Source organism: Heterobasidion irregulare, assembly GCF_000320585.1.
Source record: "Heterobasidion irregulare TC 32-1 unplaced genomic scaffold scaffold_06, whole genome shotgun sequence".
Taxonomy (NCBI): domain Eukaryota; kingdom Fungi; phylum Basidiomycota; class Agaricomycetes; order Russulales; family Bondarzewiaceae; genus Heterobasidion; species Heterobasidion irregulare.
In genome coordinates, this window is record NW_009258202.1 from 1,661,461 (window position 1) to 1,687,399 (window position 25,939).

Sequence of the window (25,939 nt, forward strand, 5' to 3'; positions counted from 1 at the left end):
TTGAAAATGTCGGGGACATACAGCAAAACAACTGATAAGCACCGATCAGTGAATTCACTGCATGGCCCAGAATCCACTCGTTTGGGGGACATATCATATAAGATCATATACCGCTCGTGTGTCACCCCATCATTTTATCAATTACGAAAGCATCTGGGTCTGTCTACCCGGCACACGCAAAATATGTCACTTTTGGTAGTCTCATTATTTGTCTGCATTACTTCAAGATCTTTGGCAACGCAAGGTTGGCATCTATCCAATACAGGATAGTTTCAAATCTGCAGTGCGCTACCCCTCCGATTCTACATTTGTGTGGTGGTGCTCCTATCGCTCGATTTATAAGCCTAGATCTTTTAACTTGTAGCGGTCTTGAGATAGATGCCAATGACTGTGAGGAGCATCAAGGCCGATGTTTCTAAGAACAATCGAGAGCATGCTTACACGTAGCCGTATTGACAGAATCTCCAGGCCCGGATCGCTTTGGGGCATTGAGTGATAGTTGCGAGTATGGAAGATGCCGAGGAATGCAGGTCATTCGCTACTTCATCGAGTACTTGTATCGGGGCCTTCTCTTCGACAAAGGCGCGTGTATGGATGTAGTTGGCTGAGTCTCCCGCGTGCTCCTCTTTGTAAAATCTGTAAAGAAGAGCAACACTGATTAAGGGAGTGATATACGGAAATTTTGGGAAGGTATACATACGACAGTAGATCATTCGCCAGATCTATCCATATCACCATGTCCGGCATGGCTTGTATATATTCCATGATATCAACACCAAGTCTCTTGGGAAACATAAGGAAGGCAAATCCCTCTGCTACGCCAGTACGTTCGCGCAAAAACCACGGGAACCGATGGGCCTTACGGACCAGGGGAAATTCCTGGATCTTCGCTTCGACTGAGAAGAAGGTGAGGAATTCAAGTGCGCTGGTAATGATGCAGTTGGCTGCGTATGCATCATAGTACTGATATATTCTCATGAAAACTTCGGCAGCTGCATCGAGCACAGGATCCAACTGCGGCTGACGGCGCAAAAAGCGCTCTTGGAAGGCCACGACGGGAGTGGGGTCCTTGGAGACCATGTCGTCGATGTAAATCATATACCTGTGAATCTTCTTATCAAGACGCTGTCAAATGATTGTCGCTAGATGCTTCCGTACCAGGTGAACTTCGCTATGATTATTTTTTCGGCGAGGTTACAGTCTTGATAAATAATCTGCAGAACAAATTTAGACGTCAGCGCTTCCCTCGAGTAACGATCGAACGACGACAAGATATTACCTCAACATAGCTAGCGGCCAAATGAAGCGTTCTTTCTAGCTGATCGCAACAAATACCAAGGTTATGCATCTCGTTGTACATGGCTTCTTCGAGCTGCACGTTGGTGTCCTGTATCGCCTGCGGCTTGTAATCTATGTCTCGCAAAAAGGTTTTGAAAATAGAGGTTATGGCATCTGGAAAACAAGATAAATCGTGTACACCCCGAAAAATTATGAGATAGAACATACTCAGGTCACTTGCTGAGATCTCATCTTTCTCAAGAGTGGTGTGCATTGTCATGGTTGATTGTTGGATGAGAAGCTATGAAACTGAACAAATGTGATAATTCAGCAGAAAGTCTTTCAATGTGGAACGAAGGCAGTTGGAAATCTTGAGTCTACTGCATGACCTTTTATACGGCTGTCGTATTTAAGGCCAAAACGTCAATACGGTGAGCTGGATGGCTTGTACTCACCATGCATGGTGAGATTGAACGCCATCACTAAGGGCGCTGATATCTTCTAACATCACGAAGTGATTCGGCCTCTAGGCCAAATGATGCATTCTATTGCAGTCCCGGCTTCGCAATAGTAGAAAGTTTGAGCCATAAGCGGCGTCGCCAGATAGCCGCCCTCATAGCGCTAGCGCTCCAGCGCTCTCTCTTTAGATCTGTGGCCGGTGTCAAGCAAAATCGACGCCCGTTGAGGGTATACCGTGCCGCCGGAGGGCGCTAGGAAATGACTGAGGTGGTGAAAGCACCCCACTTAATCGTGCCGCCCGTTTACGACGATAATTTCGGAATTTCAGACCCGCATCCAGGGACCTACGGTTCCAGGTTTCTAATTGATATTGTGTGAGTGCTAACCTACCTTGCTCGGCGCTCGTGGCGGTGACCTTTTGCGTGAGCACGATCCGTGTCGTAACGCCCGCGTCACAGTGCGGCTGTTCCCGTGTCGCTCTCTTCCTGTTTCTCACCGACGAGTCTGTCTTGGGCGGTTCCTCCTCGGAGGGCTGTGATGTGTTCATGTACATGGCCACAAAAGATGAAGTCCTTGGTAGCATGGCACATTCGTTTGATGATGGATAGAACATCTAGATCAATTGTATTCCATGTGAGATACCGCCTCACAAACATATCACGGGTATCATCATCAATGTGTTGCAGTGGTCATGAATAAAAGAAGTTAGAACCCCCAAGAGAAATAATAACCGCCGTTCGCTACGGACGTGCCACTATGAGCGCGTCCAAGAAGTGACGGTCTCCGAAAAGCCGTTCGCGTTGTCGGCCTCGTTGATGATGCCATTCTCGTTGACACTGACTTGGAAGGCGGTCCCAACTGTGTTCAAGCTGTAGATGCTGACTGTTGAGCTTGAGTCGATGTCGACGATTTGCTGCTGGCAGTTGAAAGTATTGCTGCAAGTGGCGACATAGTTCTAGACGTTTGTCGAATTAGTTGGTCGGATCACTTTGATACAGTCACTGCTCACCTGGAAGAAGCTGTAATGTCCAGCACCTACACATGTTAAAATATATTTTAGTAAATTCTTCCATGACTGTGATGTAACAACAAACCGAAGACTAGAATATTATCCGAGTCTTGAACATGGAGTCCCCATGCAGCGGCCTCTCCATTGAATGTGGGGTCATCATATGCACTATTGGTGATGAACGGTGCGGGAGGGACTGGATTTGGTTGGTAGTATGGCTGTGAAGAGATGCTGAACAGACACCCGAAAGGAAAAATAAATCGTGCGTACTGTCTCCGTCTGGATCAACCCCATGTAATGATCTTTCGCATCAGCTAAACCATACTGGTAAAGGGTATGATGTTCGGCTACATAGCGTCATTCATGAAAGGCAATACTACAATAGTGCAAAACGTACGTACAAGCTGAAAGATAGAGTGAGTCACATTCTATCGTATGTGTGGGTTTAGACTCACATGTCCCAATCATCCAAACAGGCCCCTGGGACTGCGAAAGAATCCCACGTCCACTATATGCAGTGATCTGCGTTCCACCGCCGTCTATATCATGATCAGCCAACCAGACCCATGTGCCCTTCGCAAAAGTGTGTCAATTGAACAACGATGCAAGATTCTCGTCCTACCTCAAGGTATGCGCTGGATCCAGAGGTCAGGTGCAATCCCATGAAGGCAGCAAAACAGTTGTCGCCAGTATCCTGCAACGTGGCAGCACATTGTGCAGTCTGCATGTTGGTTCCGGCGGCTATGCACGACGTGTTAGATTTAAGACTGAAGCGCTGTGGCCAAACTCACCGCCACCAAGTCTGAATACAAAGGGTCAACATCAGCATCCCGTCTCTGCGGACAAACCAACACACAGACCTGATCAATGAGTCCCACATGCCAGCAGCAGCGGGTTGTCCAGATGGATCGTGCACGTTCCACTCAACGACAATGGCTCCATTTGCTTCCGGACAAGTCAGCACTTCTAGAAACATATAGGCACTTGGTAATATTTACCAGGGGCTCTAGTGGTAAACAAGATATCTGAAATCTCCGCCACGCCCACCGAGTTTTCAGCACCGACCTGGACAACCACCTGAGGAATGTTCTGATTTGTGAAGGCGCTGCCAGACCCCATTATATTTGACCATGCCTCGCCCACGATCTGGACGCCAGCTGGAATTTTGAGCGTGGAAGTAACAATATATGTTCCAGCATCGAAGTAGATGATTTTGCATCCAGCGAACTAGTTGTAACAAGATGAATAGCTGAAATTTTAAAGTGAGAAAGGGAGCGAACCTTATCAAAGACAGCCTGCAGTGCAGCTGTGTCGTCGGTATTCCCGTCGCCCTTCGCACCCTGAGACTTTACACTGACAAACTGCGAAGGGGAGTAGTCGGCATATGTAGGGCGACCCTTGCTGACAATTCTGCCAGTACTATCTAACAAAGAAGAGGCCTTCGGAATCGATGGAATCGACGCCTGTACAAATCTTCCTGTCGGATTTGTGCCAGTATAGATATTGCCCTGTGCCCAAGAGTCGATAGTGGTGGTCCCTCCTGCGAGCACGACCGCGCCACCTGCCACACCAACAGCAGTGGGGACATTGTTGAGCTTGATGTTATTCAAAACCAGCGACCCCAAAAGCTGTCCATTACTGGGCAGAGAGGTTTGCACAAACACGGGCGTGTTAGTGACCACGGCGTCGATGATCGCTTCAGCCTCGATTCCCTGTAGCAATTATACGCGTCTAGTCAAATGAAAACGAATGAATACCCTCGAAGAGAGCTTACCTGAGGAGTTCCGCTCGTTGACCCTATTGATAGATCGAATCCGATCTTCCATCTCGTGTTAGCATGCCAGTCAGCTTCCCCATAGTTTCTGCTCACCTGGCAGTTGTTGATCGTGATGCCCTGGAATGTCCACCCTAAAAAGCGCATTGAGATAGTGCATTCAACCAGCGGTAGTGCACACTGCCTTACCCCAGTTCCATAGTCCGAAGAACGCTGATAAATTAAGATGCCGTGTTGGTCAACACTGAATGAATTAATGGATCTCAAGCCGTTACCTGTGTTGGCGTTGTTGACTGTGATGTTGCGCACAGTAAACCTTCGCTGATGTCAATCAATGGACTGGTCCCGGTGAATACAGTTCACATACTGTTGGTTCCCAGCCCAGATACCGAATTGGCCTTGCATATCGTTAGTCAAACCACACGAGAAATATCTCTCAAATGAGCCATACCTCCATTAAATACGAGATCTTACGGGCAGCACACAAAAATCACTCGAGGGTCAGCTATAAGCGTACAAACCCCCGCAGATGACATACCTCCTATGAAGCCACCACTGGGAAAGTGGATCGCAGAAAAATGAAAAATCGGTCGACAGGTGGCAGAAGAAGGCACATACCTTCCATTCTCCATCCAGATGCCTCGTAGAGCATGTTGTTCTTAGATGCTGATTCGGAGAAAAAATAACGCGCTTACCTTGGTGCGCGTTACCGCTTGCAGTAGACATGTGGAAAATGATGTTATACAACGACGTCACTTGGGAGACTTGCCAGTGTATACCGGTAGCGGAAGCGGAAGCTGGCATGTTTGTGACATCAATGACGAAATTCCTCACTGACCGATAGCTGAGTGTCCGATGATAATGAGCTATGCATTCGACAAGGAAAAAAAGACAACCATACAAATTGTTCTGGTTGATATACCACTGGGCACCATTATCCCCGGGTATATAAGGGTCGGCATCTTCGAGGAATGATCAGTTCTTGTGGCAGGGTGTCCGAGAAATGCTATCCACCGATGACTGCTATTCCAGTGAAGCCTGCGCTAGCAAGCAAGGTTGGGGGACGCCTGGCATCTCCAACTATAGCTGTATAGTAGTAGGCGATAAGCGGGGCCGACACCAGGTAAGTTCTGCATGATCTGATCAGCGATTGACCTCGCTTGCTGAAATGGAAACGCCAACCCTTGGGGAAAGTAGACCAAGGCGGGCGTTGTGCTGTCAATACTGATCAACATCGTTCCCGAAGAAATGCATCACCGTCAAGCATACCTCGAAGAATCGCATCCCTGTCCGCAACGTCCGCCAGAGCTAATTGCAGAGCTATCATATTCAAGCAAATTCATTAGCATACATCTGCCATATTGAGGAGAATGACAACGTCATACTTAATGGCGGCCGTGTCGTCTGTAACGCCGTCACCTTTCGCGCCAAAATCTTTCACGTTGCGAAAGACAGTATAGCCTGCGGGACCAAACGCGGAAGTGCCCTGATGCGCGATGTTTTGCAGCCAGTATGGATCGTCTGCACCGGCAGCGCCTTCTCCGAGTGGACCTGTGCATTGAGAGCCTAGTCCAGACACGAGTGTCAAGGAGTTGGACAGCAAGAACAGCAAAAGCGAGATGACAATGGACAGATGCATGGCGGGCGTCACGGTCCTGGCAAGTGCGAGGTGAGGTGACAACGATGACTGTCGGATCCGCTCAAGGACGAAACGTTCTTATATAGCTCCGACCAACCTTATCCGCCTACCAATACGTCGAGAACCGCGATTCATACATGGAGAACACCCTTAGCAATTCGCCCATCTTGCACAAGATTAGGTAGGGTTTGCATCCACCCCAGCTGCTCGCAGAACACCAGCCAATGCGTCCGAGCCAGCTATCGAGGCCTAGGTGCGATGGAGTCTCCTGACAAGCTCGCGCTTGCTGTTAGTCTATGGGCGGCGGTGTTAATACACGCGGTGCGATACATGTGGCACCTGGTGCTGAGAACCTTCATCGTGGATGGTGCTCAGGTGGTGTGACCCCATGTGTCTGCGTGGCGTATGACGATGCTGGCACACCGAACGAGTGCAGCTGAAAGCGTCGTCTGCAGAAGCATACGCGTGCCGGAGCTTCGACAATAAACTTTGCAAACGCCGTGCCTTTTCGAGCCGTCGTCGCGTATTCTTGGATCTTGGATCGTAACGCTCCCGAAGAACGCCCGCTCACCTCGCCCTACCTCGCCGGCTGTAGCACACAATGGAAGAGCCTGAGCAATTTGCAACTCATTCGAGCCTCAAGCTCTCAAGCCTCACAGGCATCCAATGCCGGTGGAAGAAGTCTACCCGAACAGCTCGGAAGTAGAAGATCGGATGATCCATGGAAAACGGGGAACAAGAACAGGAAGTCCGGATGTGAGTTCAATGTGTGTGAGATAGCCATCGCCGGACGTTTCAATGAGCAGTGAGCACCGGACATACTGGCATGATGAGGGGAGAAAATGAGGCAAAAGCAACAAAAGGAGGGACAAAGTCGAGTCGAGTCGACATCATGGCAGTATCATGGCACTATCGTGGACCTGATCCCGCCTGATCGATCCCGCCGTGTTGTCAATTGTCCGCCGCAAGACACCGTCCATGCCATGAAAGAACTATTCGTGGCGTTGAGGGTTCCATTCGATGTTGGCGAATCAACAAAGATGATAGGCACGCCGAGGAACAGCGAGGAACGGCATTCAGATTCTGTCTCGTGAGCACCGGTAAACTCTAAAAAGCTCGAAACGAAACATCGGATCCAGTCTGCCAGCGTTCGAGCGAAAAGAAGAGAAAGTCATGTATTCCAGGTCAAGTACGTCGACTGAACATCCATTCCAACGGAATAAAGTAAATTATACAATAGTGGCGACGAACTCCGGTAGCATCGAGACGCCAAAACAGAAAGAAAGTAAATAGAATAAGTAGGTTTCTGCACAACCGAATTCCAAGATATACCAGCATCGACAAGAATGTCCAGTGAAAAAGTAACCGTTGTATGTATGTTGTTCGACTTGGTTCACACGACTGCATCATCCTCGGCGTCAGCTTCAGCGGACTCCACCTCCATTGTGAGCCAGTTCGCGACAGCACCCGCCGCGGGGCTAAGAGGGACACCGGTCTGCTGGCCGAGTATGTCAAGCAGCCGCTTACCCACCGAGATGGTATATTCTTCCGCCCTGGCAGGCTTGGCGAGACACTCCGCCTTATACCGTTCCTCCGAAAGCCCGAGCATAGATGCCACGGTGCGTGCGCTTGACCCATGAGAAGGGAACACGTACGCATTAAACAGAACGGGCAGGGCGATCAGGGTAGATATATCCGCCGTGGACTCCTCCAGGTCCTTATGATCCAAGACAGGCCCGCACGTGCTGACCAGCTCGAAGAGTGAGATGAGCGATTGGAGCTGGGTGAATGCGTCATCTACGGCCTCTCTCGCGAACCGCAAGCGTTCTTTCTCAGCACCCGGACGAGGGAGCGAGCGCAGGAGATCGTAGAGCATACGGGTGTCCGTAATCACAGACGGGGGCGCACGCTCGGCGTGTGGGGAGGGAGGCCGAGAAGGGGGGAGCTTGAGCATGAACCTCGAGGATGGAGGAGTGGTGGGAGGGGTGGTGCCACGGCCTTTCTTGGTGACTGCAGGGAGGGTAGCAGGAGAGGAAGGTGGCGTAGACGGCGATGGGAAGCGGTTAGAGAGCGCCACGAGCCCACTCCACACAAGGGCTATGAGATGAGTCGCGAGAGTCGCCTGTGATGCAGACGTGGCAAAGTATAGGGAGAGTGTGCTCGCGTAAACAGGGATCACGGCCTGGAGTGCAGTAATGGACGGATGCTGTGAAGTGCTAGCCTTTGGCGTTAATGACACCTTGGACGCCGAATTGCTTGACGGGCCGTTGGGAGCTGGTGCGAATTCCAGTGCGGCAATGAGACGCATCAAATCATCCACTATTCCAGCAGCAAGGGGATTGATGACTCGATTGACTAAAGCGGTTAGGCCATCCCTGATTGGCTTCAACCCATCGGCTCTAGAGTCGGTATCAATCCCCAGGCGCAGATCATCAAACGTATCCAGCAGCTCGCCAGCAAGGGTGGCATAGCCTAGAGCGTGCATCTGAGTCGGGTTTGGATGTGGTGCCTGAGGCGTCGGTATAGCGGGGCTGAGGAAAGCGGGTGAGGACAGAAGTACTAAAAGCTGTGCAGAGACGGTGGAGAGGAGAGTAGACAGAGGCCGATGCAGCGCGCGAAGGACTGCCTTGCGAAGGTGAATGTCGCGTGCAGCATTCATCTCGCTGCAGCTGAATGTGAGTGACACGTGCGGGAAGAGAAATGTTTAGTGAGCACGCACGTTGAGATGAGGGCGCCCAATGCACGTCCGCGGCCAGGCGGGATCGGTCGCTTGCCGTTTACCTGCTCATTGGCAGCGGCTGGTCCCGTGGGTTGTGCAAGTACCTTTGCGACAGCCTCGTTGAGCCTGAAGCTGAGGACTTCAAGATAAGAGCCATCCTGCACTATGGCAGCAGCGGGCGCGGGCACCGGCACAGGGGATGGGCGTCTAAAGCTTGTGAGGGAGAGCTTGTGACTGTTGCGAGGTACCCTGTCAACTGAGACAGCCGCATCGGGACGGGCGGCGAGAGGGGCAGGGGACGAAGGGCGACTAGAGGGACGGAAGAGGGAGGATGGCTTCAGTGCGTGCATCATGGTAGCAGATATTATGGTATTGGTTGGCGAAGAGTGTCGAGAGGATAGGTATGCGATCGGCAAGGCGTGTGCGTTGTTTTCGTGGTTTTTCTGTCTTTCTAAGCGGATGTCTGGGAAGCAAGCGACCGAATAGCGAGAAGACAGAGGCTATTTATCCCATGAGTTGAGCGGAGGGCAACAATGAAACCGGTGTGAAGGGCGTAGGGAGCACTAAGGGGGCCTGTCGGTGTCGACGAGGAGGAATGCAAGTGGTCCGAAGAGAATGTTGTTGATCTGATGTGTGCTGTTGCACATGTGAGCGGGTAGGGCTACCACGGAAAGCAAGAGCAGATAGCATACCAAATGCCGGTTGAAGAAGATACCATAGAATAGATTGTGGGACAAAGGGGTTGTAGCAGCAGCGGAGGGGAGAGGCGACAGCGCAGCGGGAGGAAAGCTCCTTGGTGAAAGAAAAACTGGGCCAATCGATGCAGCCTGTTATATAAACTCTCTTTTCCCACGCCTGCTACGTACGCGGAACTTTTCCTCGCCGGCTCTCCTTGGCCCCCTCTGTAATAAGGAGATCAGACGACTGCATCGTGCGGCGCAGCGCTCAGCTATCGAGTCAGGCAGCCTCATCTGCACCATCGTCCTTCTCTCGTAGTCTTGGCTGCACAACACATCAGCAGTCTTCGCTACAGGAGTCAGAGGTTCCTTCTCTGTGTCTCATGTTCATTCAGCGACCAGCCAGTAAGCTCCGGTCCTATCTTCTGCCGCGGACCTCACGCATACACGGACAAGACTCTTCAGAAAGGGTAGTCCCGTTCCCCATCGGCGAACTGACTTGTGGCTTAAGCCACGATTGTGCGGCTACAATTCACGCACTCCATGCCAGCTCTCTATCGACCAGTACCGGCATTCTACACTAGCACAGACATCGAAGAGAAGCATCGAGGGGCACATAAGGTCCTGGTGCATTCTCGGATTCTCTATGTCGTCATCCGTTTTGAATGCCGCCCGACTAGCGATGCCACAAGAATTGAACAATGCAAGACATGCATGCTAATTCATTCATTTGCTCGAGGATCTCCTCAAACCTCCCTATCGACGCTTTTAATACACTTCCGGGCCTACATGCGAGTGCTTTGAAATTGGCTCTCGTCGATCGCTGACTCCACTAGAAAGATTGTGCAGGTTTGATCCTGCCGATCAGATTCCAATGCCCTGAAAGTAGGTATGTTTCAAGAGCGTTTCAAGTCGAGAGATCGTTGCCATTGACCAGTGATAATGGTGTTCGAGGATCTGCGACGCAAGAGACCCATCGTATCAGCATCATATTCCCAGAGTTCATGAGTTGCACAATCGTCCTCGATGGCGGAAAATACTGCTTATCGGTATCGCACTTGCTTTTCTGCACCTTCTCTCATCAAGCGCAGGCCCCTTTCGACTTCTGCTATCCGGAGAAAGCAGCCAGTTCTGCTTCGAATATCCCTCGATCTTCTCCGATCAGTCTCAATGAGAAAGGGAAGCTCATGCCCGCATCGAGCTTCATTAGAATGTCACCTGCCAAGCATATCAGTGATAGCTCCTGTTCACGCGGTTCTTACTCCTGGCTAGTAGCTCCTAGCTCAATGAGCACCACTTCCAGGCCGTCTGAGCATTGGCCATCTGCTCCTGCAGACTTTGCTCAGTCTCACGAGCTCTTGCCACAGAGAGGCGGCGGCTGCCGCCGCGGAGCTGTAAATCCACAATCCAAATTTCAGAGCAGAAGTGGCAGGTGGCACCGTTCCTTCCACAGTAATTTAGAAACGTCAAAATGGCAGCACTGGCATCTATCAGGACCTCGGATGACAAAATCGAAATCATAAACCAGCTTTTACTGCCCCACACCACCGAATGGATCAAGGTCGACACGATCGAGCAGGCGCACGATGCAATCAAGACGATGAAGGTTTGTAGGTCACCGCTGCGCGCTGAACACTCCCCGCCTCGCATCGTACTTACGCTCGGGGATTGCAGATTCGAGGCGCACCGGCGATCGCGTCTCTCGCAGCGCTCGCGTTCGCTCAGCATCTCGAGCGCGCACTGCGAGCCGATCCGCCACCGCTCTTCTTCTCGTCCGTGGGCGCCCTCGAATCACACATCGTCTCCATCCTCGACTTCCTCTTCACCGCACGTCCGACAGCGGTTAATCTAGGCGCTGCGACCCGCAGATTATACCGCGCCTTCCAGGCCGCAGTGCAGGCCGGCAAAGACGTGCGCGCAGTCGCGCAGGTTCTGGTGGACGAGGGGAGGAAGGTCGCGGACGAGGATGTGGGCAGGAACAAGGAGATGGCGAAGTGGGGAGGGGAGTGGCTGGTAAAACAGGTGAAGGAGAAGGGGGAGACGGGGGAGGGACTGAATGTCCTGACGGTCTGCAATACTGGGTCGCTGGCCACCTCGGTGCGTTCACAGCACCCCCTCAGATTATCTCACCACCCATGCCGAACAGGGATATGGAACCGCTCTTGGACTGATAACATATCTTCATGAGACCGCCAAGCTCGCCAGAGCGTACTATACGCAGACAGCCCCTTACCACCAGGGTTCTCGGTATGTTGTCATTGATCGTGATACCATGCACCACTGACCATCTGGGCCAGGCTGACCGCACTCGAACTCCAAACGCTCAAAATACCGTCCACCATGATTGTCGACACGATGGTAGGATCCCTCTTCCAGCATCACCACATTCACGCCGTCGGTAAGTAATCTTAAACTCTGACTGTCCGGAGATGAACGGCTCAACCGAAGTGTATCGTAGCCGTCGGAGCGGACAGAATCGCACGTAATGGAGACACCGCAAATAAAGTATGCACACACCCATCGTGCGTATCTGATCTTCTGATCTTCCCTCACGCAGATCGGAACGTACAATGCTGCGGTGCTCGCTGCACGCCACAATGTTCCCTTCATCGTAGTTGCTCCGATCAGCACCGTTGATCTTGACGTTGCAGACGGCTCAAGGTATGCAGGCTTCCCTCATTTCCAATGACGCGACCTAAACTTACCGATGCGCAGCATACCCATCGAGCATCGCCCGCCATTAGAAGCCTGCATCGTTCGCGGCGCACTGTATCCTCCCTCGCTTGACGCAGAGGGGAACAAGCAGCAAGCAGCCGTGATGATCACGCCCGAAGGCTTGGATGGCGTATACAACCCAAGCTTCGATGTCACTCCTGCAGAGCTGATCACCGCTATCGTGACCGAAAAAGGCGTAGCTGTAAAAGGGCCAGACGGGAACTTCGACCTGAGGGCAATCGTATGAGTGGAGACGGACATTGGTACGTCATCACGCTCCATCTTTCGAAGCTCCCGCTGTCTGTTTTGACCGGCCTCAGACGATAGATGACTGAGGGAGGCCAGGCGAGTGTCCCTACAGCGCCTATACAAGTAATTTCGACATGTGTGGTGATGTGCATGCACTATCTGTACGCGGTTCCGTCATATCCATTCTCGTCACGTCAACGGAACAGAGGCCCTTCCAATGCATGCGAATTTCAGCTACTCGTCATGCCTCGTGTTGCAAGCATGTTGCATTCGTACACCGTGTTTGCGCACAGAAAGGTTCTCCGTGCGGCGACCTTCTCATAGTGCTGCTGTGAAAACAAATGATAAACGAGCCACTTGCTGCTTGACAGCATGAAAATGTCACGCTTTATGTTGGATACTCATCGATGCTGTCACTATCATTCAGATCATCCGGGCTAGAGTCGACGAGCAGAGCAGAATGCTTCCACCCTCTACACCTGCCACACGCCGTCCACACCTCGCCAAACCTAGGAGCAAAAATCATTCAAAATCAAATTGAACGAGGTTGCCTACCAAAAATAGATAGCCTTCAAGGCCTCAATTCTGAGGGCCACTTTGGGGGCTAGACATCGAATAGAAATCCGCGGGCATCTTCATTGTATATTGTTCGACAATATTGACGGCCAGACTAGAGTTGATTCGTCTTCGCCTTCAACCTTCAACCTTCAATGGCTGTCCTTCTTGGGGACCACCTGATTGTTATATATGACAATAGCTGTGCGCTCTTTCTTGGGGAAGAAGCGAAAGGGGAAGAATGCGTTTTGTGCATATGAGGACCAGACACCAGCACAGGTCCAAGTTAGGTTTTGACACAGGACGCGCATTTCCTCATGCAGGCCGAGCAACAAAGCGTACACGTTGGCGAACGCAAGGATCATCGTCTAGCCAGATGTAGTCAGTGAGAGGTCGGTAATGAACTCGTCGGTCAACATGACGCCCTAGACTATGCATTTTGGTTACTCGTGCTCTAAGATCCCTATGAATTTTTGACTATATTTTGTTCGAAGAGTTCGTAGCAGACGTACCTCGCGGGAAGTATGGTTGGTTAAAAAAAATGCCGCGATGGGTCGTAGTTATCTTCGCCCAGGGTGAGACCATGATCAACCAAAGCGGGGTCGATCAAATTTTAGATGACAGACGTTCTGAGCCGCTCCAAGCAGTCAAGAAGTTCTTCACCTTCGTCCATGACGACATCAAGCGGATCGTCTACGTCCTCCCCACCACGAAAAGATGTGATACTCTAACTCGAGAAGATATTCCCATGTCGGTTTTGTGCGAAATAAAAGTTCCATTGACATCGTCCAGCAGTGTGCTCTCGCACCTAGGGAGGGAGACTTCGTGCGGCATTGAGAGATGGTGACGCGTACATTAATCGCGTAAGGCATCACGTGACTAGATTTTCCCAGCACGGGATCAGGAGCCTTCGTCCAGTTATCAATGTGACTGAGTGACAAAGGAAGAAGCGTTATCTAAATCGAGAAAGAAGCGACTGAATTGAGAAGGGAAGCGAAATTCTCCGGGCTCGACAGGCATGACAAATGTATGACATTTGTGGCCCCTGAGAACTCAAGGCAAGCCTCGGGACTAGGTCCCGGGGCCGACCTCAAGCCAACTCTAGGAGGGCTTATGTAGATACAGAAGACTAGACTAGTGTAGCGTAGAGAGATCTAAGTGGAGAGGGATGGTGGGTGGGACGAAAAACTAGATGTACGTAGCGCGTGCTGCGAGTGCGCGGCAGTGAGTTCAGAATGAGGAACTGCCTTTGCGCTCGCGAGGTATATATATTGAGAGAGGATAAAGCGAACACAGGCGGCGGACAAGGCAAGGTGGCGGACAACGCTAGCGCTAGCGAGGGACCCTGATCGAGGCGTGGCGCTTTGTGAGAAAAGGTCCCATTGACCCCGAGCAACTCACCCCTTCCATCTGCTCGATCCATCAATGTGACTGAGTGACAAAGGAAGAAGCGTTATCTAAATCGAGAAAGAAGCGACTGAATTGAGAAGGGAAGCGAAATTCTCTGGGCTCGACAGGCATGACAAATGTATGACATTTGTGGCCCCTGAGAACTCAAGGCAAGCCTCGGGACTAGGTCCCGGGGCCGACCTCAAGCCATGACAGGAAGGCCGCGCAGACCCGGAGGGTCGAAAGCGGACGGCTGAGGGAGGGCCAAATGAAGAGTTCTGGACAGTTGAAGCAGGCGAGCCTGGTCTACCTCTAGGTAGAGCTTGAAGGCATCGCTGCGCCACCGGCCCAAGAGTTGTATCTCGTAGTCCGAATAGCCGGCAACTGCTGCGGAGGAGGCGGCGCCGCGTCGGAAGCTGTGGCTGTTACGACTGCTCGTCGGTAACCCCAAGAGTAGGAGGTTCTTCCCTAGGTCACTCGTGGAGGATGTGTGGAACGGTGGTCTCGACTGTACGTGTAGCACAGGAGCCAGAAGTGTATTGCGATGTAGCAATGATAGTAGACAGTATGAAGACTGCCCAAGGATGAAGGAGTACTGTAGGAAGACAGTACTGAACGAAGAGAATAGACTGAAGATCGTCAGCCTATTCTATGGGCCTTTTATACTACTTTGGGAAGTAGGGCGTGAGAATACCGAATATGTATCTGTAGGTATTCTCTAAGTCGTCTCTCTCAATAACGACTACTCTTGTGCTTCTCCGTTGGTCTCCTTCCGGCCAGGAGAGACTAGGAGGTTCATGCCCTGCGTGTGAGTAATTTATAAGGCGGCGTTCCATGCCCGCTAATACAATGGGCCTGTGATACTCGACCAACGATAAGGTGATCCGTTGGGAGTGGATGACCAAGGTTAATATCTGTACCTTGGTGTACGCCTCAGCTTGTGAGGCCGCGTGATATTTGTGATGATCGTATCGGTATAGACCGCCGTGTAGGCCCGATAGAACGTGATCATAACAATACCCCCTTTCTACGTCCTATTCGCCTGGTAGGACCACGCCTTGCGTGTCATCGCCGCTCCATATACGATTTGCTTTCTTGATCCAACGATGGTCGCCGGATGCGACTTCCGGGACATGACTTCGTTTTCTGGGAGGAAGACCGACTTACGTCGTTTGATCCTCTAGGAGTTTTCCATCTCCGTTGAGCTGTTTGTTTGTCGAGGCACGAGGGTACCAAACCTCCGCTCTGTAGGGTGTTCTTCCTTCACCCGTGGGATTGATTTTGCCGCGGGTAAACCGCATCGCGGTCTTACTTCCAGCCCGCTTCTGGAACAGCATCAAGAAAGGCGTATGAATGCGAGTGGTGTGTGGATGTGTAGAAATTCGAGCGTGTGGGTTCTAATTCGTGTCATCAGGTTCTTCTTCTTCCTTCTCCGAGGGCCAAACCTCAGTGTTTCCAGGATAGACGTCTATCCTCATGATTTGTTGTTCCTCTTGACGACAGTGGATGGCGCCCATGGACAAGTAGGTTGATCGCTTTACGAAGGCTTAGGCCTACTTCTCCAGGCTACCAGTCATGACGCCCCAAGCAGTATCGCTCCCATACGGTGAGCTCATCTCCGGTGAGGTTGCAGCCAAATCCCAAGCAGTATTGTCCCCATACGGTGGACTCATCTCCGGTGAGGCAGTTTACGGCGTCCAGAGTTTGTTTTTCACAAACGTGGGCCTATGGTGGGGAATACCACGTGTAGTGTTGGGTTCGAGGCAAGGATGTGAAGAGAATTAGACTTGAAGGGTGCAGCGAGGAATAAGGAGGAGTCTGACTCCTTTCCCAAGTCTGTCCGTTCGCTTGCACGAGTAGACATCAAGACCACAGCTGATATATTTGTCGGGTTTGCGAGATATATCCACGACTGGCAGTTTAAACGTCATGCGGGACGGTCCGTAGTTTATCGTCGTTTCGGACGATCCGTAGTTTATCGTCTTTGCGGACGTCCTTCATCATCAACATGGAATATCTGTGGGGAAAGATGTTTCTGCACGCCGGAATTTCCATCGGTGATGTGCATAGGGCCATAGACCAGACTTTACCCGCTCCAGATTCCACTGAGGCATGATAGACGGTTTATACTATATCAAACCGGATAACTTGTAACGCCTCAAAGTTATGAGACCGCTCAGTTTAACGCCGTGAGGTAGGCGGACCTGCAGTTTAACGCCGTGCATTAGGCGGGCTTGCAGTTTAACGCCGTGCGATAGGCGGACTATCGTCTGACTATGTCCCTCGAGTCACGATAGGCTTTTCCTCCGAGGATGAGGGTAGTTTAACGTCATCTCGGACGTTGTCGACACATTCTCGTCAAGGATGATGTCGACCGATGATCCCTATGCTAAAAGGGACGAGTAGTTTAACGTCGTTGCGGACGATTCAGCACCAGAGTGATGAATCACAACTCCTATGCGGTAAGGAGCACGTAGTTTAATGTCATTGCGGACCGATTGACACCATGGCGGTCAATCCACAACTCCTATACGGTAAGGAGCAAATAGTTTTGTGTCATTGCGGACGATTCAGCACCAGAGTGATGAATCACAACTCCCATGCGATCGGGAGCAAGTAGTTTAACGTCATTGCGGACGCATTGGTGTCCAGGGGATTGGACGTCAATGACAACCCCTAGGTTCAGGGGCACTAGTTTAACGTCGTTGCGGACGCATGGTATCTTGTCAAGATCGCCACGCACAATCCCTAGAACGAAGGGACGGTAGTTTTACATCGTTTCGGATGCCCGTAGTTTATCGTCATTGCGGACGTCGATGCCATTGGCCTCGAACAATCCCTATGTGGAAAGGGACAATAGTTTAGCGTCATCGCGGACGTTGTTTCGCCACAAATATTGTGGAAAAACAATGCTTAGTTTAACGTCATCCCGGACGCTTCGTAGTTTATCGTCGTTGCGGACGAGACCTAGTTTTACGTCGTCGCGGACGATTGTGGCGGAATAGACTTTGGATGAGTGGCCCGCTCTTTGTCGTTCTTCCGCTATGTGGGCCAGACGAGAGTCGCGTGATCTAGTCCCTTCCTACTAGATCTTTGACTCGAGGCACGTGTCCTAGTTGCCTCCTGACTAGGTCTTGGAGCGGAATTTCTTGTACTTCGACTCCAGGACTAGACTGAGCGCTCCATGAAGAGATGCTTGCTCTTCCATGTCCCCAGACCCCTCGCTTGGATTTGAACCAAGACAACCCGATATTCTTTTACCAAAAAGCGAGTGAATATCGGAAGCGCTTCGACCTTTTATAGGCAGGGTTCTGTGATGCGAGTCCTTCCGCGCTTCGCCAGAATGCAACCACGCTCCTTTGGTCAATGGTAGTTTAACGTCATCTCGGACGGTGGGTAGTTTTCCGTCATTTCGGACGAAGACTAGTTTAACGTCATTGCGGACCCTAGTAGTTTATAGTCATTGCGGACCAAGCCTTTGGTAGTTTTACATCGTTCCGGATGTGATTTGTGGCCTCGCATCATTAGGAAGACTTGTGAGGTAGAGGCGGCCCGCTCTCTACATCATCTCATGCGCCAGCTGTAGGATCCCCTAATGCGGAAACGATCCTGTAAAACGGGAGATCCAAAGTGGGACGTCCCAAAACACCAGTCAGACCTTGACTGTGAGGGTTCACGATACGAGTTATGCATCATAATTTCTTGACTCGGACTTGCAACCGGTTATGTATGGGCACTTCGCTGTACCAAGGCGAAGGGCCTGCTTGTCGACACCTACGAGTAGAGTATATGTCATGTAGAGGGTTCCCTAATGCGGAAAAAACCCTGTAAAACTGAGGATCCAAATGGGACGCTCGCTGCATCTGTCAGATTAACTCCTTGACAGCGAGGATGTGAAAGGTTCCGCCGTAGGTCGTACGTGGAATTATGCCCGCTGTTGTCCTTGATTCGTACCATCATTTGAACCTAGGACTGAAAATGGTCAGGTACTTCCCCTGCCTTCTTATCTTTTCACAGTTTTAAGACATGCAGGTCCGATAGTTTAGACGTCATTCTGGACGCGCGGTAGTTTAACGTCTCTTTCGGACGAGGTCGTACAGTTTAACGTCTTGAGGGACGATCCTAGTTTTACATCGTTTCGGATGTGATTTTGTGTCAGGGGAAAGGAGTTCCTCAACTTCCTTACCCCCTTTCTTCTCCCCATGCCCTGTTATTAGTCCGTTTAATAATCGAAGGGTCCTTGATAATCCCCGCCCCCTTCGTCAGGTCGGTAGTAGGGGTCAGCGTCGTCGTAATTTCCTGGATCGTCTAGAGCATCCCATGCATCGAGCTCGGATCTAGTCCAAGAGCTATTTCTTCGAGCCTCCGAATCAGCGCGGCGAGTTCTGCGGCTACTTCGGTTATCCTCTCTTTCGTTCGTACGAAATCGAGCACTAGGAGGAGGCGATCCAGGCCGGTGTCGAATACTCCGGCCAGCAGTTGTTCCGCGTCCGAGGGTTGCCTGGTTTCCCCGACTCCGCCTTCCCTCATTTCTTCGATAGACGGGCGGTTCCTCCTCGTCGGTATTTCCTTGGGATAAGGGAAAACCTCGTATCCGGTGAGAGGGGGGAGTCGCGGTATGGCTATGCGCTGTAGGAACTTCTCGTTGTCTCGGTGGAGGGCGTTCCACGACCGTACGCGGAACCCTTCTTGGATTTGATACAGGCGTGGGATGTTCTCCGGGACGTGGTACGTTCCAAGTGACAACTCGGAAAGGGTCGGTTCTGCTTGGTTGGACGTTTCCCAGTTCTCCTCCGAAGAGGAGAGCTGGAAGGAGCTCTCGGTTGACATATTGGGAGAACTTGTCAGGGTGGATGAGGAGGGCTCGGGGTCGCCCGTCATTATGGGCGTACCAGGAGGCTGTGTCCGGGTCGGTTTGGAGGGCAAGCGTCCTGATCTGGAGACTGGCACTAGCCAGTCGTCGAGGTACGTCGCTATGTTCATTCCCGGGTTGTCCTGCCGAGAAGTTAGCGAGTCTTTGGAGGGCCATGGCTGTGGCCATTTGTATTACCGCGGAGATGGTGTTCCGCTGGAGGAGCGCGTCCGCGTGTCGCTCCAGTTCTCCGGTGTGAGGATCTGTACGAGGGGTAGGTCCTCCCATGGAGCTGGGAATCGGTCCACTAGTTGGTACTGGCGGAGGTGCAGTTTCTGATAGAACTGGTATTGATTCAGCTTCTCCATGGCCTGGGAGTTGAGCTGCCGTTCTTGCTCGAAGTCCCGAGGGACCTGCAACTCCACTAGGACGCGTGCCCTCACTAGGAGGTGGAACTCCCACTGGTAATGGGCCAAGGCTCGACTGGTTTCGGTCATCAGAGTTTTCATGCCGTGGTGCATCTCGTGAGGCCCTCTCCGGTGAGGGTCTTCGGGTTCTTTCCCTTTCCTTGAACTTGCCATAGTCTTCGGCGTCGTCGTCGGAGAAGTTGTTGAGATGAGGGGTGAGGAGGACGCCGGTAGATCCTGGTTGTTGAGGACTTGTTCCTCTATCAATTCGTCCAGCATCTGGTCGGTGAGGGCTTGTTCCTCTTTCCACTCGTTCGATATCTGGATTGGCGACCATAAGGACGACATCGGGGGAGGAGTTTCTGGATGGAGACGAAGCATCGTGGTCGTCGTGGAGGAGCATTCAAAAAGGGGAATGTGTTTGAGAGGGGGAAGAGGGTGAGAAGATGTTCTTTGGAGTCCTCTTGTCGCTCCTTTTTATAATCTTTCGTCCCTCCTCTCAGGCTGTTCCCGGACGGGGTTTGTCTGGGTATTGGTCATGGAAATCTTTCATGGCTTCTTCCGCTGTTCCCTTTAGGAGAGTGTAGGGCTCCCAGGTGTTGTCTGCTTCGGGATATCCCATCCATTTGACCAAGTATTTGGTTCCCCGTCCTTGCCGTTTTGAGTCCACGATCATTTCCACTTCGTAATGTTCTTCATTGTTCAATACCTCCGGTATTGGTCGCGCGAAGTTTTCTCCGTGGGCTTCGGTTTCTCTATATTTGGTGAGCACGGCGGCGTGGAACACCGGGTGGATTTTCCACTGCGGAGGAATTTGGAGCTTGTACGCCAGGGTTCCTACTTTTTCCAGTATCTTGAAGGGGCCATATCGCCTAGGGGCGAGCTTGAACTTAGGATGGGTTGTCCGGATATGGGTTCCTTCTAACCATACTTGGTCTCCTTCCTCCCATTGGGGAAGTTTCCTGTGAAGATCCCGGTCTTTGGCGTAATTGCTGGCTATTTGTAAGCTAGCAGCGGCTTCTTCCTGAACTTCTGTGATCGTCCTAATGCGTTCAGCTACCGCAGGTACCTTTGTCTCCAGCGCCGTGTCAGCTGAATAGGGGGGATTGAAACCGTATAGCACTTCGAAAGGGGATCTCCCGGTGGCCGAGTGTTTCCGTGTATTGTGTGAGAATTCGGCGAACGGCAAAAGGTCTACCCAATTGTCCTGATGGTAGTTGCAGAACGTTCTCAGGAATTGCTCGATCTCCTGGTTTACCCGTTCCGTCTCTCCATCTGTTTGGGGATGATACGCCGTGCTGAGAGCGGCGGTGATTCCTAGCCGTTTCCAGAGTTCTCGGGTGAATTTGGCCGCAAATTGAGGGCCCCGATCGGATACTATTTTGGTCGGCAGTCCATGTCGATTGAAAACGTTGTTTTGGAAAAGCACGGTTGTTTCTTCTGCCGTGATCGTTTTCTTGCATGGGGTGATGACTATGCCTTTTGACAGACCTTGATCCACTACCACGTTAATTGAGTCGAAACCTTTGCTTTCGGGTAGGTCCGTGACGAAGTCTGTCGAGATGAATCGCCAAGGAACGTTGGTGGTTTCCAGAGGGTGGATAGGTGGGTGTGTCCTGTGTGTCAAATTCTTCGTAGATTGGCATATGGCACATCCATCCACATATTCGTGGACGAATTTAGTCATGTTTTGCCACCAGTAGTGTCGTTGCACTATTTCCAATGTTTTTGCTCTTCCCGGGTGTCCTACCGCGGGTGCATCATGATGTGTTTTGACGATGAGTCTTCGGATGACGTCGTCTTTGGGGACGCATATGTGGCCGTTGCGTCTGGTGATTCCGTCTTTGTATGTCCAATGTCCCAATAATCCTCTCATCCCTTGTGGTCCTACTCTTAAGAGTTTTGCGAGGGCTACCCTCGTTAGGGCATCGTGTTCCGATTTCGAGTTTCGGATGAGGGAAATGAGGTTTGAGGAGGTGATTTCCGTGGATTTTATATGCCGTGTCGGGGACGGTTCTACCAATGTTTCGTCGGATTTGTTGAAAAGCTTGGCCGGGAGTAAAATTTGAGATTTGTTGTCAGATTCTACCCCCTCACTTAGGTCTGGACGCCTGGACAGAGCATCGGAGTGATTTGTTGATCCTGCTTTATAGCTGAGTGTAAAGTCGAATCTGCTCAAATAAAGGCTCCAACGGGCGTGTCGTCGTGATAAGTCTCGCGCCGTTTGGAAATGTTCCAGGTTTTTGTGATCTGTCCAAATCTCGAAAGGATGTCGTGCTCCTTCGAGGTAGTGATTCCAGTGTTCCAACGCTTTTATTATAGCCAAGAGTTCCCGGTCGTGAACATCGTAATTCCGCTCTGCTGGTGAAAACGATCCGGAGAGGAAAGCGACTGGGTGCCAGTCGCCATCTTTTCCTTCTTGTAGAAGGGTAGCTCCATAGGCGATTAGTGATGCGTCCGTTACTAATCGATATGGGTGCATGGGATCTGGATAGTTCAAGACGGGTTTACTGATAAAAGCTTTCTTTAACCGTTCGAAAGCTTCTTGGCATTTTGCAGTCCAGTTCCATTTCTCATCCTTTTTGGTAAGGTCGTGTAGGGGGCGCGCAATGAGTGAGAATTTGTCAATGAAGCGCCTGTAAAAATTCCCTAGGCCCAAGAAGGAGCGAATGTCGCGGACTGTGCGTGGGATTGGCCAATCTTTTATTGCATCCACCTTTGAGTCCTCCATGGCGACATGGTCTTTTGAAATTGTATATCCCAGATATTGGAGCTTTTCCTTGTAAAACTCACATTTTTCGGGTTTCAAATATAGATCGTTGTCGCGTAGGATTTGGAAAACTTGGTTTAGGATTTTAACATGTTCCGCCATGGTTTTGGAGAAGACGAGGATGTCGTCCATATATACGGTTATCTTCCGGGCTGTGATGAGCTCCCTGAAGATCATGTTCATCATAGCTTGGAAGGTGGCTGGCGAGTTGGTTAGGCCGAAGAACATCACCGTTGGTTCGTAAGAACCTAACGGGGTGATGAAACTCGCCTTCCACTCATCTCCCTCTTTGATGCGTATATTGTTGTATCCCCATCGCACATCCAATTTGCTAAAAATGATGGCCCCTTTTATCACGTCCAGTAGTTCTTGGATTAGTGGAAGGGGGCACACATTCGGGATGGTGTGCGAATTCAAATGGCGATAGTCCTGTACCGGGCGTAGTTTTCCATCTTTTTTTCCTATAAAGAAAAATGGGGCTGCTGTTTGCGAGGTGGATCGACGGATAGTTCCTCTTTCCAGATGTTCCTTGATGAATTTTCCTAATTCATCGTGTTTTTCTGGGCTCAGGGCGTAGATTTTGGGCACTTGAGGTTTGAAGGTTGGTTTTAAGTCAATGGCATGATCCCAGTAAGTGTGTTCTGGGAGTCGCTGCGACTTTCGTTCGCTGAAGATGTCCAAAAATTCGTGATGCGCCTTGGGAACTCTTTCCTTTAGATTGGTGACGATAATTTCGTCTTCCAGGTCTTGGTCGAAGCTGGCAAATCCTGACGGTTCGGGGGCCAGTTTCCGAATAACTGGGTCCCGGGTGGCCTGTTTTCCTGAGGGTTTGTCTGGGAGATCAGGTTCTCCCCCGTTTGGTGAAAGAGATGGCTTGTCTTGAGCCTTTCGTTTCTCTTCTGCGTATTTCCTTATGTCCTTTAGGAGCCATTTCCTTTTGAGGTATGCTCGTAGTTGGACGCCAAACGTTCCGCTGTGATCGCGGAGTCCTACATCTTCCGATAGTCTTCGGAGATGTTCGAGGCGCTGTTTTTCGCGCTCATTGATGCGTGGTTTGTGCCGTGGCTCCACGTCTGATAACCGCCTGCTGTATGGCGGTTCTTCCCTTGCCCTAGTGAACCCATATGGTTGCTGGCATTTCTGGGGGCACCGATCGAAGTGCACTTCACGTCGCCTCCATTCGATGGAGGGATCGTGGTATTTCAGCCAATCTGTTCCTAGGATAAGGTCGTCTTTCCCTAGATTGGAGATAAACATCTGGACGCGCTCGGTATGCGTTCGTCCACAGATGTCCCGAATGGTGAGGTTCACATCCAAGGCGGATCGGATGAGACCTGCTTTATTGATGGTGTCATCGACATTCCGGACGCGAATGGGGTTGTTGAGTGTGTAGGTGGGGAAACGATGTCTTTTGACCCAAGTTTCGTTCACTATAACCCCTTCGCATGCCGAGTCGATGGTTGCCTTTGCTCCAGCGTTTTGACTCCTGTTTGACACTTTCACGTTCAGACGTATGGGGGTGATGATACGGTCGTTCATTGCTCCGATACGAATACAAGTGCGGGCATCAAATTCGGGTCGTCCTTGACCTCTCTCCTTCGCTGGCGAGGGAGAGGTCAGGAAAAACGCTCCGCGTGTCCCAAGATCACTTCTCTTGCTTCATCTTCCCCTAGTTCTCCGAGTACTGCTCCGATTCGAGCAGAATGACTGACGCTTCCGTCTCCCCGTCGTCCGTTAGGTAACATAGCGCGTTGCCCATGGTTCGTTTGGGGTCGTCCGGATGAGGTAGAGTGAGGACGTTCCATCGAAGGACCAGGTTGTGGTACCCGCTGGTCGTTGCGAGGGACATCCTCTGTCTCCATTCCTCGATATATTCCCGCTTGGTTTCCCATAGCGGGTGCGTCGTCTTCTCCTTCCAAATCAACCGCGCGGTTTCTTCTCCCTGTCGTGCCCATGCGTCTCTTCGAGTTTCCTCGAGTCGGTTGAACGCCTCTGCGTCGTGACGGGCAGTCAGTATTCCAGTGTCCTGTTTTTCCGCAATGGTAACAGGCGCTTGGAGGCTTGCCGTCATATTTCCGTTTTTGGCTAAGGGCATTGCGCTTGCGTGTCGCGTCAATGTCCATGTCAACGACTTGGTTGTTCATTCTACGAGGGGCGTTTGTGGAATTGTAGCGGGGAGAGATTTGGTTATGAAAACGATTCAGATAATCGCTTCGAAAGGAGGTGGAGTTGGCTAGGATGGCTTTTTGAGCTGTTCTGGCTCGCAGCCGTCCATCTATTTCGCAGGCTGTATTGATCCAGTCCTGAATGGTATCCTTTGGTTGGACTTCCTTGTCGTAAATTTTGTCCATGACACGCGGGTCTAACCCGCGTTGGAAGTAAGGGACCTGCTCTTTATCGGAGATGTCGGCATCGGCGGCGATGAGAATGAATTGGTTGGAGTATTCATCAACCGTCATTCGTCCTTGGGAGAAGGCCATGAGTGCGCTTCGCGCTTTGTCGGTCTTGCCCGTCTCCCTGAACTGTAATTTGAACTTGGCTAAAAAGTCCTTCCAGGTGCCTAGATCGGTAGGTGGATCTGCTCCTACTGATTTGAGGAGGAAGTTCTCCGCCCAAGCTCCTGCCGTGCCGTATCTCATGCATGAGAGCACAAGGGATATTTTGTCTTGATCGGTCTTGTACCGATCGGATTCTGCTGCGAAAAGAAGGAGGCATTGGAGCATGAATTTCTGGGATTCAATGCGGTCGCCTGTGTAATTGTCTGGGAGTTTGACTTTTCCTCTTCCGGGTTGTACTGTCGCGGAAGGGGTGTTTGTAGAAGTCGAAGCTTGTCCCGACATTTCGGCGAGTGGTTCGTTTCGGGTGTTGATCGGTGTTTGGTCTGGTGAGTCGGAGTCTGATTCCGAGGTTGTTTCCTCTTGCTCCGAGTCTTCGGGGATTACCGGCGCCGGTTCCCTGTATTGTGGGGCTAGTTCCCACTGAGCTTCTATTTCGTTCCAAATATCCTCTTCTTCTGTTCCGTCTTCAAGGGTGAAGTAATAACGCCCGTTTCGGTATGAGCAGTTATCGTAATTCGGAGGGGCAGTTCCGTTATTGTCTTCGTAGACCCAGAAGTCCCCTTCGCGCCGGATAGGGCGATTGTTGTGACGGAGTTGATTATTGATACGTCTAGTGCCGGGTGGGTATTCCTGGCCTAGGTCTTGCTCCAGAGTGTGTGCAGTAACGCTTTCTCAATGGGGGTCTATATCCCCACTGAGCAAGGTTATGAGAGAGAGTGTGGCAGCAAGCTAGTGCGAGCAAGGTAGGGGCAGAAGAGTCTATTCTAGTGTTACGACTGCTCGTCGGTAACCCCAAGAGTAGGAGGTTCTTCCCTAGGTCACTCGTGGAGGATGTGTGGAACGGTGGTCTCGACTGTACGTGTAGCACAGGAGCCAGAAGTGTATTGCG

The 25,939-nt window shown here is 51.2% G+C and overlaps 9 protein-coding genes across 9 annotated transcripts; 2 read left to right on the plus strand and 7 right to left on the minus strand.

Moving 5' to 3' along the window:
- Nucleotides 1-336: 336 nt before the first annotated feature.
- cyc3 (putative terpene cyclase) lies at nucleotides 337-1,558 on the minus strand (the record flags this gene model as incomplete). The annotated part of the gene is made up of 6 exons (XM_009549268.1): nucleotides 337-388; nucleotides 442-636; nucleotides 701-1,102; nucleotides 1,159-1,214; nucleotides 1,280-1,452; nucleotides 1,507-1,558. 6 exons carry the CDS (start codon nucleotides 1,556-1,558, stop codon nucleotides 337-339), a joined length of 930 nt encoding a protein of 309 aa, XP_009547563.1.
- Nucleotides 1,559-2,333: 775 nt separating this feature from the next.
- On the minus strand, nucleotides 2,334-6,159 carry HETIRDRAFT_154953 (glycoside hydrolase family 55 protein; the record flags this gene model as incomplete). The annotated part of the gene is made up of 24 exons (XM_009549269.1): nucleotides 2,334-2,692; nucleotides 2,747-2,772; nucleotides 2,832-2,964; nucleotides 3,017-3,093; nucleotides 3,199-3,319; nucleotides 3,369-3,487; nucleotides 3,538-3,548; nucleotides 3,607-3,691; nucleotides 3,745-3,973; nucleotides 4,027-4,458; nucleotides 4,521-4,565; nucleotides 4,617-4,654; nucleotides 4,710-4,733; nucleotides 4,796-4,836; nucleotides 4,888-4,918; nucleotides 4,972-4,989; nucleotides 5,059-5,075; nucleotides 5,139-5,160; nucleotides 5,216-5,364; nucleotides 5,422-5,482; nucleotides 5,535-5,650; nucleotides 5,703-5,735; nucleotides 5,790-5,840; nucleotides 5,906-6,159. 24 exons carry the CDS (start codon nucleotides 6,157-6,159, stop codon nucleotides 2,492-2,494), a joined length of 2,334 nt encoding a protein of 777 aa, XP_009547564.1. The 3' UTR covers nucleotides 2,334-2,491.
- Nucleotides 6,160-7,310: 1,151 nt separating this feature from the next.
- On the minus strand, nucleotides 7,311-8,933 carry HETIRDRAFT_385505 (uncharacterized protein). Its single transcript, XM_009549270.1, has 2 exons — nucleotides 8,879-8,933; nucleotides 7,311-8,822 (listed from the first exon to the last, which is right to left on the minus strand). The coding sequence occupies exon 2, from the start codon at nucleotides 8,816-8,818 to the stop codon at nucleotides 7,553-7,555; it is 1,266 nt and encodes a 421-aa protein (XP_009547565.1). The 5' UTR covers nucleotides 8,819-8,822; nucleotides 8,879-8,933; the 3' UTR covers nucleotides 7,311-7,552.
- Nucleotides 8,934-9,782: 849 nt separating this feature from the next.
- Nucleotides 9,783-10,631, plus strand: HETIRDRAFT_385508 (uncharacterized protein). Its single transcript, XM_009549271.1, has 2 exons — nucleotides 9,783-10,346; nucleotides 10,396-10,631. Exons 1-2 carry the CDS (start codon nucleotides 10,099-10,101, stop codon nucleotides 10,436-10,438), a joined length of 291 nt encoding a protein of 96 aa, XP_009547566.1. The 5' UTR covers nucleotides 9,783-10,098; the 3' UTR covers nucleotides 10,439-10,631.
- Nucleotides 10,632-11,006: 375 nt separating this feature from the next.
- On the plus strand, nucleotides 11,007-12,874 carry HETIRDRAFT_440508 (uncharacterized protein). The gene is made up of 8 exons (XM_009549272.1): nucleotides 11,007-11,161; nucleotides 11,230-11,652; nucleotides 11,702-11,802; nucleotides 11,853-11,953; nucleotides 12,014-12,060; nucleotides 12,113-12,216; nucleotides 12,271-12,533; nucleotides 12,591-12,874. Exons 1-7 carry the CDS (start codon nucleotides 11,027-11,029, stop codon nucleotides 12,515-12,517), a joined length of 1,158 nt encoding a protein of 385 aa, XP_009547567.1. The 5' UTR covers nucleotides 11,007-11,026; the 3' UTR covers nucleotides 12,518-12,533; nucleotides 12,591-12,874.
- Nucleotides 12,875-18,685: 5,811 nt separating this feature from the next.
- On the minus strand, nucleotides 18,686-20,125 carry HETIRDRAFT_321060 (uncharacterized protein; the record flags this gene model as incomplete). The annotated part of the gene is made up of 1 exon (XM_009549273.1): nucleotides 18,686-20,125. The coding sequence occupies one exon, from the start codon at nucleotides 20,123-20,125 to the stop codon at nucleotides 18,686-18,688; it is 1,440 nt and encodes a 479-aa protein (XP_009547568.1).
- Nucleotides 20,126-20,311: 186 nt separating this feature from the next.
- HETIRDRAFT_247623 (uncharacterized protein) lies at nucleotides 20,312-20,641 on the minus strand (the record flags this gene model as incomplete). Its single annotated transcript, XM_009549274.1, has 1 exon — nucleotides 20,312-20,641. A coding segment is annotated over one exon (330 nt), but the record flags the coding sequence as incomplete, so codon positions are not given.
- Nucleotides 20,642-23,665: 3,024 nt separating this feature from the next.
- Nucleotides 23,666-24,031, minus strand: HETIRDRAFT_45583 (uncharacterized protein; the record flags this gene model as incomplete). The annotated part of the gene is made up of 1 exon (XM_009548633.1): nucleotides 23,666-24,031. A coding segment is annotated over one exon (366 nt), but the record flags the coding sequence as incomplete, so codon positions are not given.
- A 77-nt stretch (nucleotides 24,032-24,108) lies between these two features.
- On the minus strand, nucleotides 24,109-25,332 carry HETIRDRAFT_321111 (uncharacterized protein; the record flags this gene model as incomplete). The annotated part of the gene is made up of 1 exon (XM_009549275.1): nucleotides 24,109-25,332. One exon carries the CDS (start codon nucleotides 25,330-25,332, stop codon nucleotides 24,109-24,111), a length of 1,224 nt encoding a protein of 407 aa, XP_009547570.1.
- Nucleotides 25,333-25,939: the final 607 nt, after the last annotated feature.